The sequence below is a fragment of the Chroicocephalus ridibundus genome, chromosome 1, assembly GCF_963924245.1.
Source record: "Chroicocephalus ridibundus chromosome 1, bChrRid1.1, whole genome shotgun sequence".
NCBI lineage: Eukaryota > Metazoa > Chordata > Aves > Charadriiformes > Laridae > Chroicocephalus > Chroicocephalus ridibundus.
In genome coordinates, this window is record NC_086284.1 from 3,460,424 (window position 1) to 3,477,083 (window position 16,660).

At 47.7% G+C, this 16,660-nt stretch overlaps 3 protein-coding genes across 24 annotated transcripts in view; 1 reads left to right on the forward strand and 2 right to left on the reverse strand.

Moving 5' to 3' along the window:
- DLG2 (discs large MAGUK scaffold protein 2) overlaps positions 1 to 654 on the reverse strand; it is a 1,060,606-nt gene extending 1,059,952 nt beyond the window's left edge. For 7 of the 10 annotated variants that reach the window (XM_063325909.1, XM_063325871.1, XM_063325941.1 and 4 more), the window contains exon 1: positions 501 to 654. The gene's annotated coding sequence lies outside the window, so the exon portion shown is untranslated. The remainder of the gene's footprint in view (positions 1 to 500) is intronic. The other 3 variants (XM_063325933.1, XM_063325917.1, XM_063325899.1) reach the window with 1 other exon arrangement.
- On the forward strand, positions 90 to 8,482 carry LOC134511760 (transmembrane protein 126A-like). 5 transcript variants are annotated; one of them, XM_063326267.1, is made up of 6 exons: positions 771 to 930; positions 1,152 to 1,293; positions 3,183 to 3,307; positions 6,860 to 7,053; positions 7,617 to 7,731; positions 8,218 to 8,482. In XM_063326267.1, exons 3-6 carry the CDS (start codon positions 3,192 to 3,194, stop codon positions 8,420 to 8,422), a joined length of 630 nt encoding a protein of 209 aa, XP_063182337.1. In that variant the 5' UTR covers positions 771 to 930; positions 1,152 to 1,293; positions 3,183 to 3,191; the 3' UTR covers positions 8,423 to 8,482. The 5 variants fall into 5 exon arrangements, with proteins under 5 accessions (XP_063182321.1, XP_063182309.1, XP_063182337.1 ...); XM_063326276.1 differs by having other exon boundaries at positions 780 to 936; XM_063326251.1 differs by lacking the exons at positions 771 to 930; positions 3,183 to 3,307 and adding an exon at positions 90 to 244.
- LOC134511730 (CREB/ATF bZIP transcription factor-like) lies at positions 7,610 to 16,362 on the reverse strand. Of its 9 annotated transcripts, XM_063326215.1 has the most exons (5): positions 15,332 to 16,362; positions 14,582 to 14,659; positions 13,153 to 13,223; positions 9,953 to 10,069; positions 7,610 to 7,746 (listed from the first exon to the last, which is right to left on the reverse strand). In XM_063326215.1, exons 1-2 carry the CDS (start codon positions 16,282 to 16,284, stop codon positions 14,611 to 14,613), a joined length of 1,002 nt encoding a protein of 333 aa, XP_063182285.1. In that variant the 5' UTR covers positions 16,285 to 16,362; the 3' UTR covers positions 7,610 to 7,746; positions 9,953 to 10,069; positions 13,153 to 13,223; positions 14,582 to 14,610. The 9 variants fall into 9 exon arrangements, with proteins under 9 accessions (XP_063182285.1, XP_063182267.1, XP_063182277.1 ...); XM_063326197.1 differs by having other exon boundaries at positions 13,153 to 14,659; XM_063326207.1 differs by lacking the exon at positions 9,953 to 10,069 and having other exon boundaries at positions 7,624 to 7,746.
- Between the last annotated feature and the right edge of the window lie 298 nt (positions 16,363 to 16,660).

Below are 16,660 nucleotides of genomic sequence, written 5' to 3' on the forward strand. Positions count from 1 at the left end.
AGGAGACGGCAAGTGTATTTGTGAAGGGGGCGGCTCTGTTTTGCTCTTAAAATGTCCACAATTGGGATCTGTCTTCCTCCAAGATGGGGTGACTCTCCCCGCCCTCCTCGCTTCTCCCCATCCAAAAGGGACCGTCTGTTGCTTTCTGAAGCGGGACAAGGCAGAGGGGGCTGATGGAGGACCGGGATGGGGGGAGTGTTTAAGGAAGAGGACGATTTCCCCCCCCCGGGTTGCCGAGGGACAGGCAAGCGGCTGAGGGGGATGAGGGAGGGGATGGAGGTGGGACGAAGCGAGACGCAACCGGGATTCGGGGTGGGGGGCTGGATGGCGAGCACAAAGGAGGTGGTGGAGAGGGAAGGGGACGGCAAGGCGGGAGAGGAGCGGGCGGTGCCGGCGCTGAAGGGGGGGAGAAGCGGGAAAAGGGCGCGGGGCTGAGGGGAGGCGGCCGCAGGCGGGGCGCTGAGGCCTGGGCGAGGGGAGGGGAGGGGTCAGCGGGTTACCCCGAGGACTGGGCCTCCCCCCATCGAAGGCTCCTCGGGGGAGTCCCCGCGTCCCGGCCGCCGGCTGCAGGATCCCCGCTCAGCCCCGTCTCCATGGGGGAGCCGCCGCCGCCGCCATCCGCCGCCCCTAGCAACGAGCACCGGGCCGGGCGCCCACCCCCCGCCCTCCCGGCTGGCAGCCAATCGGACGCCGCCATGCTGAGCCGGCGGGGAAACGCCCAATCACAGATGTCCTCTTGAAGGCCCGGGTCATGTGAGGGGGTAAGATGGCGGCGCCCACAAGAAGGGGCGTGAGGTGGGAGGAGCCATGTTGTAGGCGGTGGGGCCTCCTCGCCGGGAGCGGCTTGTTGAGGGCGGGGGAGCCGGTGAGGACGGGGACGGCTCAAGGTCGCACAGGTGGGAGCCCGGCCCTGGCGGGAAGGACGTGAGGGTGAGGGTGAGTGCGGTGCGGGGGCGGCGTTCGGTAACGGTCGCTAACGGCGTTCGGTGAGGTTGAAAAGCTGAGGGGGGTGTTGAGCCGCAGCGTCACCCTGTGAGGGATTCTGCCCTTAGCCGGGCCCCGGGGACCTCCGGCTGCCTTGCGGGGGACGGGGAGGGTGGTGTCGTGGGTGCGGGCAGCTGCATGAGGTAATGTCTGTGGTTTATCTACAGAACAGGCCTCAAGGCTGGCGCTGGCCCCGCCGATCCCGGGTGAGGCCCTGCTGCTCGTCCCGCATCCTGCCCAGCTCGGAGCGAGCGCCGTCCCACAGACGGGCCGTGGGACACAGGCTCCACGTTGTGAAAGAGACTTAAGGTAAGTAGGGCTAGCACGGTAAGCCTGGGAAACTTTCCTCTGGGGAGAAACATGTTGGGAAAGCGTTTGAATCACTAAACGACCAGGTTTAATCAGAGGCTGTTGTGATGGGTTGACCTTGGCTGGCTGCCAGATGCCTGCCAGGCTGCCCTGTCTCCCTTCTGTCAACAGGACAAGGGGAGAAGATAGCATGAAAAGCTTGTGGGTCAAGATAAGGACAAGGAGAGATCACTCACCAGTTACCATTATGGACAAAACAGACTAGGCTTTGGGGAAATTATTTTAATTTATCACCAATTAAACAGAATGGGTTAATGAGAAATAAGAACAAATCTAAAACCACATTCTCCCTATCCCTCCCTTCTTCCCGGGCTCAACTTCACTCCCAGTTTCTCCACCTCCTCCCCCCGGAGCAGCACAGGGGGATGGGGAATGGGGGTTGTGGTCAGTTCATCACATGTTGTCTCTGCCGCTTCTTCCTCCTCAGGGGGAGGACTCCTCACACTCTTCCCCTGCTCCAGCATGGGATCCCTCCCACAGGAGACAGTCCTCCACAAACTTCTCCAACATGAGTCCTTCTCCCGGGCTGTAGTTCTTCACAAACTGCTCCGTATTGGGTCCCTTCCATGGGGTGCAGTCCTTCAAGAAGAGACTGCTCCAGCGTGGGTCCCGCGTGGGGTCACAAGTCCTGCCAAAATCTGCTCCAGTGTGGGCTCCTCTGTCCATGGGCCCACGGGTCCTGCCAGGACCCTGCTCCAGTGCAGGCTCTCCATGGGGTCACAGCCTCCTTTGGGCATCCACCTGCTCCAGTGTGGCGTCCTCCATGGGCTGCAGGTGGATCTTTCCTCCACCATGGACCTCCACGGGCTGCAGAGGGGCAGCCTGCCTCACCATGGTCCTCACCACGGGCTGCAGGGGAATCTGCTCTGGCACCTGGAGCACCTCCTCCCACCCATCTGCACCGACCTTGGTGTCTGCAGAGTTGTTGCTGTCACATATTCTCACTCCTCTCTCTTGGATGCTGTTGTGCAGTGTTTCCCTCCCTTCCCTTCTTAACTGTGTTACCCCAGAGGCCCTACCACAGTTGCTGGTGGGCTCAGCTTTAGGCAACAGTGGGTCCATCTTGGAGCCAGCTGGCATTGGCTTTATCAGCTTATGGTGTCTTCTCACAGAAGCACGACTGCAGCCCCCCTGCTACCAAAACCTTGCCGCATAAACAACTGTATGCTTCCTGAGTTGATATAGGTCTCTGGCTAAGAGTACCAATAAAGAGCTTCCTTAGGTGTGGAATATAAAAGCAGAGTAGATATCTTCATAATCTCTTTAAATCTTTACAAAGTATGGATTTATTTGGGGTTTTTTTCCTTACCAGTTTGACAGTTCAGTCAATTTAAACCTAGAGTATAGCCAAAATCCGTAGTCCCAATGGTGTCTTCCTTTGTGTTGCTCACATTAGGGATCATTGTGTTAGAAGGTGATCCAGCTGGAAGAAACAAGTGCACATCCTGTTGTTCCTCTGAGCAGTTTTCATCTGTGCGTTTCCTGATCCAAGCTGCTGTACGGCCCCGGGGTTGGAGGTGCTGGGGCAGGAGTGTCTGGAGGGTGAGACTATCAATTTTCAACAGAGCGAGGACTTAAGTTGGTTTAGAGCAATTGTCAAACTGCTGCTGCAACATCACTAAAGAAAGCAGTTCGGTAGGGTTTATGTAGTCATAAATACCATAGACTTCTGTAGCTGGATTGTGCCCTTTGCATCTGTAAACTCTGCCGTGAAAAACAGGAACTGCATTTGCGATCGCATAGTGCCAAAAGAGTCCAAAAGTTTATTTGATACTTACTGGGGCTGTGTAACTTTGATTACATTTGTTTGTTGGTTCCTTATGATGCAGGACTTCAAGATGACGGGAAGAGAGTTTCTTGAACTAGATTCTCTGCAGCACAGACTATATTTGGAAAGATTTAAGCAGATGGAAGTCATACACAAGATACTCAGTGAGCTTCCTAAAGCAGATCAGTAAGTGCTGGTAAAATAAATGAAGATAAGTGCATCAAATATTTCAAGTCTTTTGGAGGCTTTTCTTTTCCCTTATTCTTGTATTGCAAATCTTCCTTGCAGTTACAAAAATATTTAATTGTGAAGATGCTTATTACTGTCTAGAAGAGAAAGCTTGTTTTGTGGTTTTTTTAAACGCGGTTAGTTCGCTGTACTCTCTGGTCCTGCTCAGCTGGTTTCTGGCCTCTGCTCCCCAATGCTTAAGGTTCTGGGGTGGCTGATCAGCCCTGACTGGCTCTGAGCATTCCTGCAGTCCTGTGCTAGAGCTAATACATTTTCTAGGAAACTGAAACGTTGGCGAGCATAAGGCAGATACCTGTGGTTCTGCAGGAGCCATCTTGTGTCCAGCAGGGCTGGCCTGGGGCCAGAACTGAGTGAGCACCAACCTGCTAGTTTCTGCGTTTCAGGAAGGCGAGACTTGAGGTATCCAGGTGGCGGTGGACGAGTCAGGCAGAGTCCTGCAGGCTCACCAGCAGGGTTCTGTGCAGCACGAAAAACCAGCTAAACGCCTTCTGGGCCTCAACAAACAACACTTCTGTGCTTTGTGGTACTGCATTTCACCGCAAAACTTCACTGTACCTGAACTGGTTCTGTAAGGAGCTGTGTCATCTTGGATGATAAATTCTGTATAAATAAGAGCAATTGGAAGCTTCTTTTATTCTGGGTGTTTGGGTTTTTTTAATAGGACTTAATTGCTGGCTAAAAATGCCAGTAAAAAGACAGGGCCTCCCCACACAGGTGAGAAAGAACAACACCAAGGCTTTATCCCCGCCATTGCAGTCAGCGGTGAAGCTTTGTGTAGGATATGCTGTGTTCACGTTCAATTTAGAACGGTTTTCCTTCCCTGGAAAAGCTAGGGAGCAAAGGGGGAGGCAGATGCCTCAGGTAACATCTTGATAAAAACTGTGGTACCTGAGGACTGCTGGGCCTTGGAGAGAAACAGCTGCGGGGTTGGGGGCCTTTATTTGAAACGGTCCTGGCAGGACTTAAAGTTTGTATTTGCAGAAGGGAGGTCACCGACGGCTGGAAGGGAAGAGGAAGCATCTCTGACTGAGAGAGTTCTGGCTCACCAAAGTTCTTGTTTTTAACACTAGGGAGCTAGTATAAAACCAAAACAAATAAAGGATGACCAGAGGGCTGGAGCCCCTCTGCTGTGGGGACAGGCTGAGAGAGTTGGGGTTGTTCAGCCCGGAGAAGAGAAGGCTCCGAGGAGACCTTATAGCGGCCTTCCAGTACCTAAAGGGGGCCTATAGGAGAGATGGGGAGGGACTCTGGATCAGGGGGTGTAATGAGAAGACGGCCTCAAACTGAAGGAGGGTAGGTTTAGATTGGAGATCAGGAAGAAATTCTTTCCTGTGAGGGTGGTGAGGCACTGGAACAGGTTGCCCAGAGAAGCTGTGGCTGCCCCATCCCTGGAGGGGTTCAAGGCCAGGCTGGACGGGGCTTGGAGCAGCCTGGGCTGGTGGGAGGTGTCCCTGCCCAGGGCAGGGGGTTGGAACTAGAGGATCTTTAAGGTCCCTTCCAACCTGAACCATTCTGTGAAAGAAACAAAAGGGGAAAAAAAAACAAACCAACAAACACACCCCATTCCCCAAACCAACAAATCTCTCTCCTAAAAAAACCAAACAAAAACCCAGAATCCAACCCATCCATCCTCCCTTTCTTTCCTTTCATGCAGTGTAGCAGTTCTGTACAGCACTGAGTAGATTCTACTGATCCTGGGTACATTAATGGGCTCTATTTTGGATTCTCAAAAATGTTGCTAATTTTTAATTTTGGTCCTCCACGAGTACGTATGTGCACACAGGCATTTCACCGCCCGTGGCTGTAAGTGTACCAACGGAATGAAATGGCTCCTTTGCAGGGTCTGTACTCCAGGGGCATTCTGTGAATGACACCCAGGATTGGGAGAATAGTGATTTGAAAAGCAAATAGGCCTCTCTTTTTTTTAAAACCCAAAAAAAAGAAACGTGGCTCCTAAACAGGGGAAAGAGAGATCTGACCAGTCAAGTTCTTTGGCTTTATAGCATCAGAATTGAATTGTTAGTAGCTTGTCATGTTTCAAAATCTCATATGTACCAAGAATGAAAGTATCTTCCCATTTAAAATAAGGACTAGTTGGTGACATTGATGTCAGACGTTTTTAATGGTTTGGGTTTTGCTGAATTAGCACCTGCATCTCTGGAGCCTTTTTTTGTGTGGTTTGTCAGTGTTTAATGTTACTCCAAGCATTAAAATGTCGAAGAGTTTTAAATGAGTGGATTTTAAGAAACCATGTATTTTAATTGCTAAATGGTTTAGAGATTGTCACATCTGATAATTTTGCAAATAAATATATGACATTTGGCCTAACAGAAATTTCATGACCGGTTAGGCATTTTATTTACTTCGGGGCTTTAGCAGTAAATCCAACTTATGACGCATTTTAAAAATACACTTTTAACATAATAATATTGGCACAGCCTCAGAATCAGAGTGCCTTCCAGTTAATTGCTTTGCCTGGCAATTAGTTGCCATTGCAGGAATTTTAGATTTGTGGAAACCCAAAGCAAAGAGTTGTCTCCACTCGTCAACTGCCTGTGCCAGGTATAACACTAACGATAATGCGGAACTTCCTTCTGCCAGTCAAACGAAATAAATCACAAACTGCTCATCAGGCTTGTGAAGCTGGCACGCGTTCCCGTCCCCTCTCTTGCGTTCCCGGCTGCGATGGAGCGTACTCCAGTGGAAGCTGTTTGTCAAGGTATCAAACGCTGACCAGACTTTCTTCTGTTCTGCCTTTGCCGCGTTACAGATTGCAACAGGAGGAGCTGCTCTAAACCCCGTGTTAAAAAGAAACGGTGCATAACAGAGCCCAGTCCCTCTGTTACCAAGGGAAAAATAGCAGCTCCAGTTCTGTAAACCAGTGTGTCACCTTTAACTAGCGTAACCCTCTAGCAAGGCAGGACCTTAAATTCAGGTGTTCCACGCACATGAGGGAGGCTTACAGCCCTTCAGCCTACAGAATCGCCACAAACGACCTGCCAGCAGCGGCTGAGATGTTACTGCAAGATCTCAGTTGCCACAGTTGTGCCACCTGATCTGTTCTGTAACCTCTTATGTTGAAACTAAATCCATGCTTTGGGGTAAGCAGTCTAGAAACAACGTCGATTACAGGAGCTACCTGTGATTATGGATTATTTTTTTTTTTTTTTTTAATTTCAGAAAACATTCTCCTTAAACATGCTGATTAGGAGAGCAAACTTCATGCTGTTTCCATGAGCTATAACAACAAATTTAGTAGAAAAGCCTTCTCAGCCTTTCTGTTACTTCATTCTTGAGACGTGTGTAACCACAGGCATACAGCAAAGGATGCTGGGCTGGTTGCTTTTGAAAGTACTTACTCTCCATTTTGCATAAGCGAGAGATTTGCCTCTCTTACCTCTTATTGTAGGATACTCGTAGTGGTAGCACTGAGTAAACCAAACTTTTTTGCAGTTCTCAGTTGCTGAAGCGACTTTCCTTCTTTCACAGGAACCTTTGTAATCATGGAGCGTACTTCCTCGCAGCAAATTCAAGCTTATGCGGCTTAGCAGCAAATAACTTCTTCAGGAACATCCTACACGTCAGAAAGGCTTCCTTGGTGTCTGCTTTGCCGATGGCTGTTATTCCGTTTCTGTCAACGGCAGTGGTTTATGAAGTTTTTGTGCGTCAGCCTTTATTCTCAGGTAAAAAAAAAAAAACCCTCATTATTCTCTGTTTTCAAAAGTGCTTTTCTTTCTGTACGCAGTGTCACACCAGAGGAGCTCTTCCTCTCTGCACAACAGTGGTCCTGAACTATCGTGGTCTTGAAAAACCTCAGCTTGGAGAACAGGGTTTGAAAAACAGATCGCTTAATGCGTTGGTCAGCAGTGAGTTCTTGAAGTTGAGTGGGAAAGGAGATACATATGTGTATTTATATATATTTATAAAAAAAAAAAATCTGTTACGCATCACTGGTTTTTAGCATTTTTCACCCAAAATTGTGCAAAAGTGACTGCAATGAAGCAGTTCAGTTTCCCCCGTCTGGGCGGTTTCATTTGAAGGTCAACTTCTGAGCCATAAATTCTTCAAGGGTTGGAACGAGAGTGATTTGTTGTTATTATTTTTTAACAAAAGTAAGAGTCCTTCTTTCAAAACTTCTTGCATACCTGCACAGCTCGGCCGTTTCTGCCGAGCGCCTGTTCCCGTGCTGCTGGCTGTGTTGGAGCGATGTGAATAGGGACAGTGAAACGTTCCGTTTGTCGTGCAGGGGAGCTGAACTGTGAGGTCTGTGCCGTGGTCAGAGGAGGATTGATAGGAGCTGTTGTGGGTGGTTTCTATCCCATTTTCCTGGCTCTCCCCGTGAACGCAAGCCTCGCGGCCAGGTACGTCTTACTAACCTGCAACGAGTGAAATGTATTTGTTGGTCAGATCTTCAGTTTTAAATTCTGTGTATGTTTTAGTCCGTGCACGCCTATCTTCTCGTAGGCTTTTAGTACATGGAAGGGGATTTATGTTAAGGTTGTCTAATTACGAGGCAAAGCTCCCAAGAGCTATACGAAGCCTGCAAAGTGAAACAAGATCTGCAAATTGATAACTGTAGAGCGCTTGTCTTGAGCTGGAACCTTACCAGCTACCCATGAGGTGTCTGCATATGTGACGTTGTGGCTGCTCAGACGTCAGGATGGTTTATGGCATGTATCCAGAGCTCAGTACCACCAGGTGAATTTAACTTAGGAGAGAATGAATAGCTACCTAACTGTTTTTAATGACTTTCCTGTTAAATATTGATGGATTGAATGGGGAAAAAAAAAAAAAAAAAAACAAAACAAAAAACCCAGTAAGTTTGTACCACTGTTTATGTTGTTCAGGTATTCCTCATCGCCATTGCCAGGGAAAGAAAACCTGATACGCTTCTGGCTCACAACTGCTCAGCCTGTCTTTAGAAAGATGAGTTTGGGTATACTTGTACAGCTTCTAACTGGATTATATCTTGCCACTAAACATCACGGAATATACCTCAAAGTACTGCAGCGGATGAACACCAGGGGGGATCCTGAAGAGTTACAAGACTGAAGTTAACCAACTTTTTGATCACCTTGGCTAAGTGACCAGAATAAACAAAGGAAGAAGTTGTTGCTGTCTTTTTTTAATAGAAAAACAAAGTCAAGGCTCTGCGCTGGCGTTCTTTTCAGTTCTGAACTTAAATGCAAGTTTTTCAAGCTTAGGGAATACACCTAAATAACAGCTTTATGAGGACAGGTGGTTTTGTTGGAAATAGGGAGGGGGGAACCCATTTATATTGCCTGCTTAGTGGTTGGCTCTAAGGTGATGCTACATCTTTTAGAAGCTGTGTAAATGAGTTTTATTGAAAAAGGGTTTTTTCACCAAAGCAAACCAAAGTCTTTTTTTTTTTTTTTTTTTTAAGGGGCGGGGGGCAGGGCAAGGTTTTTGTAGAAATTCCTCAAAATCTGAGTATTTTTCTCCCTGAACTTTCCTCCGTTCTGCTAGCACAGAGCTTCTGTCACAAGATTAGCCCCTTCTGGCTGTTCCAAGGGTCACGCTATACTCTGTAGAGCGATCAGGAGCGGTGCTCACGGCAGGCTGCCCAGCAGTTCTATATCAAGCGACCAAAAAATAAAAAAGTCTAGTCAGAACCAGCTTTGTCCTTGTAACCAGTTTGCCTTGAAATTAGTCTTTTCCTGAAGCGAGGGACTGTGGTGAGAGACCTCAACTGGCCGGTGCTGTTACTGTGCTATCTCAGCTGCCTCTAGTTTTAAGATTAGTGGTCCAGAATAACTCATTTATGAGTCAGGTTTGTCTTCACATCGTCGACCCGAGCAATATAAATTGCTAATTTTCCTATTGCATGGAATACCTTTAGTTTCTACAGACACAATCATCTCAATCTGACGTATGGTCTCAACTGTAAAACCTGTGTGATTACTGGTCAGCAATCACATACGCGTCAATAAAACTCCACTATCTCCAGAGATGCACGTGGAAATGCTTATTAATGAGAATTAAGAATTCAGCATTCAGACCTTTAATTGAATTGGTTTAAAATCTATGCTCTAGTACTGCTGAAAAATGTATTAAGAGTTTCAGCATGCTTATTTTTTTTTTTTCCCAACAAATTTGTTTTTACAGCAGGAAAATCATGCGCTCTCTTTCTTTGTAACCAGGAGCAGCGGCCTGATTTGTAGAGGGAAGGCCAAGTAACTTTAAGAATAAAAATGACTTGCTCAGTGATTATTGCAAGTATTTAACAAGATATAGTTAAGATATTGTGAGCAGATCCTAGTGTTTAAAGTGTGAGATTCAAAACCATCTTCCATTCCACGTCCTGTTTTCATTTTGGTATCAATTCAGGTGATAACTTTTCTCAGAGTAATTAAGATGTATGCTCTGATATTTAATGATCCGGCTTAGAAAAATAAAAACCACATTTTTTTAGATACTAATTTCTTAGGGTGAAAGGTGGAGATAGTATGTAACAAGAAAAAAAAAAAGTCGCATTCCTCAATGTTTGGGTTTTTTATAAGTTTTAAAGAGCAATATTTGTTTCCAGCATAACTGATGAACACACAAAGTGCAAAGACTTACTTTAAGTGTTTGGCATTGGGCATGTCACAGGCCAGCCGTACGCTCCTTGGGCCGGAAAAGTGGTGGTTTTATAAAAAAGGAAACTTTTCAGTTGTATGCTGGGTACTTCTTGAACAACTGGGGGAGGAAAAAGAGTTCTTAAAAGGAAGTTAAAGACTGAAACTGCTTCAGAATTCAGCAGGATGCTGTCAGTGAGTCCTAGCGTGCACACGTTGGAGGAGTGTCCCTGCGGAAATCTGGACACCCTCCTTCCCTTCTCCATGGCGTACATGGGGTACAGCGTACCTCCTACACCTCTCTACAAGTCAAAGGATGAGCTTCTACCAGTTCTTGGCCTCCCCACAACTGTAACCAGCTCCTGGCAAGCGCTGCCTTCCTGGTTGAAAATCCGAGTTAGCACAGGGTTTAGTTGTACCCTTCCTTCTGCTGTCTGAGCAGAAACAGGCCGGTGGCAGCCTGCGTATCCCAGCACTAGCCTTTATTGCGTTCCTAGAATGCATGTGTCTCATGTATAGCCTACAGTGAGGGACCAAGGCTGAACTACTGCCAAAAGAATGCTGAGAGACTGGCTATAGGTAAGAATCAACAGAAAAAACTGAAAACACTGATTTTTTTTTTCTGTATGTACCATTTTTTGATGGTGAATCTCAACATCAAAATTTAATTCCGTGCCCTCATCTCCCCGGCACCCACCTTAGCCCAGCTCCTGGCATCTGCCTCCTAGTGAGGAAATTGTTTCTCCAAGTCCGCGCATCCCATTTAAACTGGGTGAAAAACTGTAGAATCGGCTACTGTCAACGTAGTTTTACACGGGGCGTTCTTCAAACAGAGCCCGTTTGAACAGCCAGCCCCACACCTAGCATGTCCCTCAGGCATGGACAGCCTAACGACTAGCAAATACAACCCTACACACAGAGTATCGTTGATTCTAGTAGAAAAACCTCTTGAACTACAAGCTCTAGAGAACACGAGGTTTTTAAAAATCAGTAGATTTACACAAGGCCTTTGTTTTTCACACGGAAAACCGATTACCGTTTTGACAAGTGCCATGAGAAATCTGATAATCTGGAAGTACCAAGAGAGAGATGCCAAATTCTGGAATGTGGTTCCCCACATTTACTTTATTATCATCTCTCCAGGCAGCCAGAGATTGCAGAAACACCGCGTTTGTTTTAGCTCTCAGATGCTGCCAAGCTCTTCAGAGGAAAGAGGGAGAAGCAAATTTAGAATGCCACCAAGAGTCACAGCACCGGCATCAAAATGTAAAGGACTAACACAGAACTGAGCATGAAATTGTTTATTTAAATGCAAAATAGCCTTCAAGCGGCTGTGAGGTAGAGAAATATTAGAAAATGAAGGCAGCATCACCATGCGGTTTAACGCTGATGGCGCTTGGTTCTGTGGTACACACAGTTTAAGAAACACAAATTTCAGCCCTGAACAGGGTATTTTCTACAACCGGAGGCCAAAAAGGCAGAGCATGCCCGTATCCTTTTAAATTTTTAAGCAGTGTTTTTTTGTGAAACGTTCCTTTTTATCAAGCTGCAGACTATTTTCACTAGAACGCCTGGATGCTAGAAAGCCAACACACGATATTTTAAACTGCTCTCTACAGATAAAAGCGTTTAAGATTAACAGAAATCGGAACAGTGCATGGCTCACTCTGGAGCTTTAAAAATGTTCTGTCCTTTCAGCACCCTCGAGCCTTTTGTTACGCTCACTCCAGGTTTGGAAATAACAATTTGATGAAAGATTATAGTTTAACAGCATATTATTAACCACTCATCAAACTTCAGAACCTGAAAATGGGACAGAAAGGAGGAAGATGCCAATAAACCACAGAAGCGTTTATGTAAGTATTCTACTCCTCCATCGTTTATTCATCAAACGCATCCACATTAATAAAATATTAAGAAAGAAAAACAACTGTAAAATACAAGGAGTGGCGACTCTCAGAAGTACAACCCTGTCTTTGGTTCAAGGAATAACACCTTTGTTTTGTCCTCACCACAAACTTCACTTGAAAGACAGATGAGTAGGAACCTTTCTCCTGCGTACCCTGATCCATCTCATCTTGTTTTCCAACAGATGACCCACGCAGATAGCAGCAACTGCATTTTCCCGTTTTCCCATTTTGTGTAATGAGTCACTCGATTAAAGCAAGAAGAAAAAGATGAAAAAACATTTGAGCCCGTAAACTGAAAGATCAACAAGTCTGATTTTATTATGGTATTGTATTCTTATCTGGATGGCACATAATTACAAAGAAACATTTACAATATATTTTCAAGTATTAAGTTATGTCATTTCAAGGCTTCCACTTCAAAAAAGCTACATTAATAATACACCATACAGATAGTACAGTCGGTTAGAATTTCCAGTAACTTCCTCCCCTCTATTTGGTTTAAATATGATTCAGTAGGCACTAGAAATGCCTGCAGCCACTTACTTTCTTGGGACTTGACCTTGTTCTTGTACCGGTATACATCATGTTGCACGTCAGAAAATCAGCTACTCTCAGACACAGCTCACAGGTAGTTTCATGACTAGAGCGATGTGCAGGTTCACAACAGAGACCAGAACTACATCCCTGACCTCTACCGTTCCGCAGTGATGCAAAAAGAAAGAATGCATATTTAACTTAACTTAAAAAAACCACTTCTAGGTTGAAGTAACTGTAAAAATGCCATTATAACATCCCATACTTGCTACATTAGCGTTTCTCTTTTTATCAAGGGTGTGAAACTTCAAAATGAAGCACGTTGGTGAAGTCTGTGCTAGGCAGATTGAGCCTAGGTTGAATCTAACCCAATTATTTCCATTTTGCGTATCAGGCAGTACGGGCCTTGAGGGTTAACTCTGATTCCTGCATAACCCACCAGTTACAGCAGGGTCACACCGTTCAAGACTGAAACTCTGAACAGTCCCACTGATGGCACCACAGAGGTGTAAGGTAACACCCCACTAAGTCTCTTCTGCGCTGGCAGTATACCCTGAACAGATGGAATTCTGCATACAGCGGAGTAAAACCTGTTTGATAGGATATTGTCTCTTAAAAAAAAAAAAAAAAAAAAAAAACACAACATCTTGGATGACGGTAAATGATCCCAGCATTCAACCTTTTGTTTGTTTTGTTTGGGTTTTTTTAACCAAAGACAGCAAAAGCCCTGTTACCTCTTTATTCTCATTTCTTATACTACCTTTTAACATAAAGCAGGAAATGTGGCCAGCAGCTGGTCCCGTCTCTTCTGCCCCAACACAGCTGAATCCACTTTAGCATAAAGAAAAACAAGGATGCTAAATACACATATACTTTATCACACAGTGAGGTTTCACAAAGAATCATCAAACTCCTTTTATACTGATGAACACCGGATAGGGTCTAGCACCAATAAAGCAAATTGCTGGGAGAAAACGCTTTCACCTTCTACTTTAGCCTTAAACACAAAATTTAAGGCTTTAAGCAACAAGACTTCAGAAACACTAAACAGAATCTTTTTTTTTTTTTTAAAGTTGATAAATGAAACTGTTTTAGGAAAAATCTATTCTTTGTGAAACCTCACTTTACATATTATCATTTTCACAATCCTTCTTCCCCCACCTGACATACACGTAAGCAACCTAAACATTATAATACAACTGAAAAAACCCACTCGTCTTTTGTGATAGGGAGAAACGCTGACTAGTACAAGAAAACACACGCTACTGTTTGTCAAACTATTTTTTGTCCTATCTCAGTTAATCATGGAGCACTTTTCAAATCATTAGCCTCAAGATACATATTTGCTCATCTCCAAACTGTGCTTAATTATATGAAGTTAGAGATTTCTGGATACTGTAAGAGGCTAAATTAAGAACTCTACAGTAAAATTAAGCACATGCATATACATGCAATATCTTTTAAAATTTAAAGCTACTTTGAAGTAACACAGGAATTTCAGTGTGCATGGGCACAGAGATTACTTATGGGAAGCTAAAGTAACGAGTTACTTCGATGCACTGCATTCTTCAAACCACAATTCTCGTTAGAGATCCATGCAAAAACGTGACTCCTCTGCATTAGGATTCCACTGTACAGATATAACCAGTGTTCAGGTTCTGTTTCATCGGGCAAAACTCCGCATCACGATAGAGCAAGTTAGAGAAGGGCTTTTTAAAGGTACCGTGCATCCCTAACACTAGACAGTATTTTAAAACAACAGGTCATCAATTCTTTTTTTTTTTCATTCAAAAAGCAATTTACTTACACTTTTGTGTGTCCCCTGTGATAAAAGGCTGTAAATGTCACATCCCCCTTATTAGCATATTTTCCCTTTTCACATTATCAGATACTTAGTTTAATAGAAAATTCCTATTTCAAATGGCATCAGCATTTATTTTTTAATTCAAAACGTAGCTCATGTATTGGCTACTATGTGCATATATTAATTTAAAAAAGGAAAAGAGGAAAACAGCTAATTAGAATGATGTGATTCTAATTTTTCCTATTCGTTATCATCCAGAGCTAGAAACGTTTTGGCAGAGTAGGCCAAGGACCAGAGAAATCATTTCCTGAACCAGTCGTTACAAGACTGGCATAAGCAAAGCAAGCTGTCTGATACCGCATTATGGGAATATATTGATCCTTACCAGGTTGCGAGGTGGAAAACGACTGTTCTTTAACCCCTACACAACGGAGCCTGGCAGGGCAAGCACCTAAAAGAGAAACTGTCAGAGAGGTTTTAATAGTAATGTATAACTGAGATGCAGTACAATTTTATACGCATGCTTTCTTTTGCCGATCACTACCATTTTCTTAAGTCTGTCCAGGGACGATGTCTTAAGGAAGTTTTTGGTTTGGTTTTCTAAGCAAGCATTTTCGGCTCCTCAGGATAAGCAGGCTAGACATTATCTGACTCAAGACCAGGTAGTCAGCGTTATCTTTACTGGCAACTGCGAGGCGGAACCGAGCACACCTTCACGCGTCAGGTCGGCACGATCTTTTCACCCAAAGTGCTGCGAATGGGCGCTGGCGGCACCTCTGCGTGTATACGCGCGGGTCAGTTTGCACGATAACTATCGCACTGCTGCACACAGCTTTGCACGACTCTTAGGCCAAACCGGCTCAGACCACTACCGTCCACACGCCAGATTTACACGGCCTTTAACCAAGGCCACCACCTGGCTCCCAACGTGCCGCTCAAGAGAGAGAGATTATTTTTCTTGTTACCCCGGCCACTTAGGTGCCAGGTCCCCCTCCTCTGCATCTCCCCCAACACCACCCCATCACCACCGTATTTATTCTTTTCCTCCGCACCATCGCCTGCTTCCTCCGCCACGCCGCGAGGCCCCTTAGGGGCCAGAACCCCACGAGTACTTGCAGCAGGTACTTGACCCTACATTTTGAAGGAGGCCGCTGCTCGCCGAGCACAGATGGAGCAGAACTCCACCGACACCTGATCCCGGTCCACGTGGAGGCAGATCCCGCCGGGGGCCGCCCACTCCTCCTCCGTCTCCCTCACCGCCGCCGCCTCCTCCAGGCTGGCAGGCCGGGAGCTGGGCAGGGCGTAGTCGTGGTCGCTGCTCTCGCCGGCGGGATGGAGATGGTGCTGGCGATGCCGGCGGGGGCTGCCCGTGTCCCTGAAGAGGCTGCTGCTGAGCTGCAGCCCGCCGGCGCGGATCCCGGCTAAGCGGCTGAGGAGCTGCCCCAGAGCGCTCTGGTTAGCCAGCACGGCCCGCAGGTAGCTGCTCTCCCGCTCCAGCTCTCGCAGGCGGCGGCTCAGGCCGCGGTTGCGGTCCCGCAGCTGCCGGTTCTCGGCAGCCAGGCCCTGCAGGCGGCTCTCCAGCCCCAGCACGTACTGCTTCTTCTTCAGCCGGTTCAGCCGCGCCGCCGCCGCCGCCTTCAGCCGGCTCCCAGCCCCGCCGCTCCGCCGCCCGGCCGCCGCCGGCCTCTGGCCCTGGCCCTGGCCCTGGCCCTGGCCCTGGCCCGGCGGGGGCAGCGGCTCCGGTTCCCCACAGAAGCAGCCGCTCAGCTCGGCGTCCGCGTCCCAGTCCGGCCGGGCCGCCTCCAGCAGATCTCCCAGCTCCAGCCCCGGGAACCAGTCCTCTTGCTCCCACACCTCCAGCGGACCGCCGGGCGCCTCCGCTTCCTTCTCCTGCCGCCGCGGCTCCAAGGCGCCCGCCTCCCGCCGCGGCGGCTGCTGCTGTTTGGGCCGCGCCGGCCCCGGATCCCCTTCCCCGCCGCCATCCCGCCCTCTCGGGGCCTGCCCCGCGCCGGCGAGCGGCCAGACGGCGCCCGAGGGGCTCGCTCCGCCGGAGGAGGCGGCCAGCAGCTGGGTGAGGCTGTGGCGCATGGCGGCGGCGGCCGAGGGGCCCGGCGGGGCGGGCGGGCGCCGGAGGCGAGCGGCGGGAGGCTGCGGCCCGGCGCGGCCGCCGCGGGGGCTGTCGGGAAGCGGCGCGCGGAGGGGAGGGGGCGCCGCGCCACTGCGCCCGCGCGCGGGAAAGCGGCGGCGCTGAGGGCGGTTGGGGGGGTGGAGGGATTTGTGTGTGAGAGGTGTCTCGGGGGGTGTTTGTGGGGGGTTTTGAGGGAGGTGTGCGTGTGAGGAGGGATCTGTGTGTGTGAGGGTTGTTTAGGGGGTGGGCGTGTGTGGAATAATTACTAAATTGGCCAAGAATACAAAAATACAGCATTGTTCACACATGAAGGAAAGTCATCAAATCCAGAGGCTT

Coding starts and splice junctions, on each gene's coding strand:
- LOC134511760 (XM_063326239.1), top strand. CDS start 767: ATGGCGGCGCCCACAAGAAGGGGCGTGAGGTGGGAGGAGCCATGTTGT. Junction 897..1,151: donor GACGGCTCAAGGTCGCACAG/GTGGGAGCCCGG, acceptor GTTTATCTACAG/AACAGGCCTCAAGGCTGGCG. Junction 7,054..7,616: donor GCGTCAGCCTTTATTCTCAG/GTAAAAAAAAAA, acceptor TTTGTCGTGCAG/GGGAGCTGAACTGTGAGGTC.
- LOC134511730 (XM_063326215.1), bottom strand. CDS start 16,284: ATGCGCCACAGCCTCACCCAGCTGCTGGCCGCCTCCTCCGGCGGAGCG. Junction 14,660..15,331: donor GCAGCGGCCTCCTTCAAAAT/GTAGGGTCAAGT, acceptor CCTCTCTGACAG/TTTCTCTTTTAGGTGCTTGC.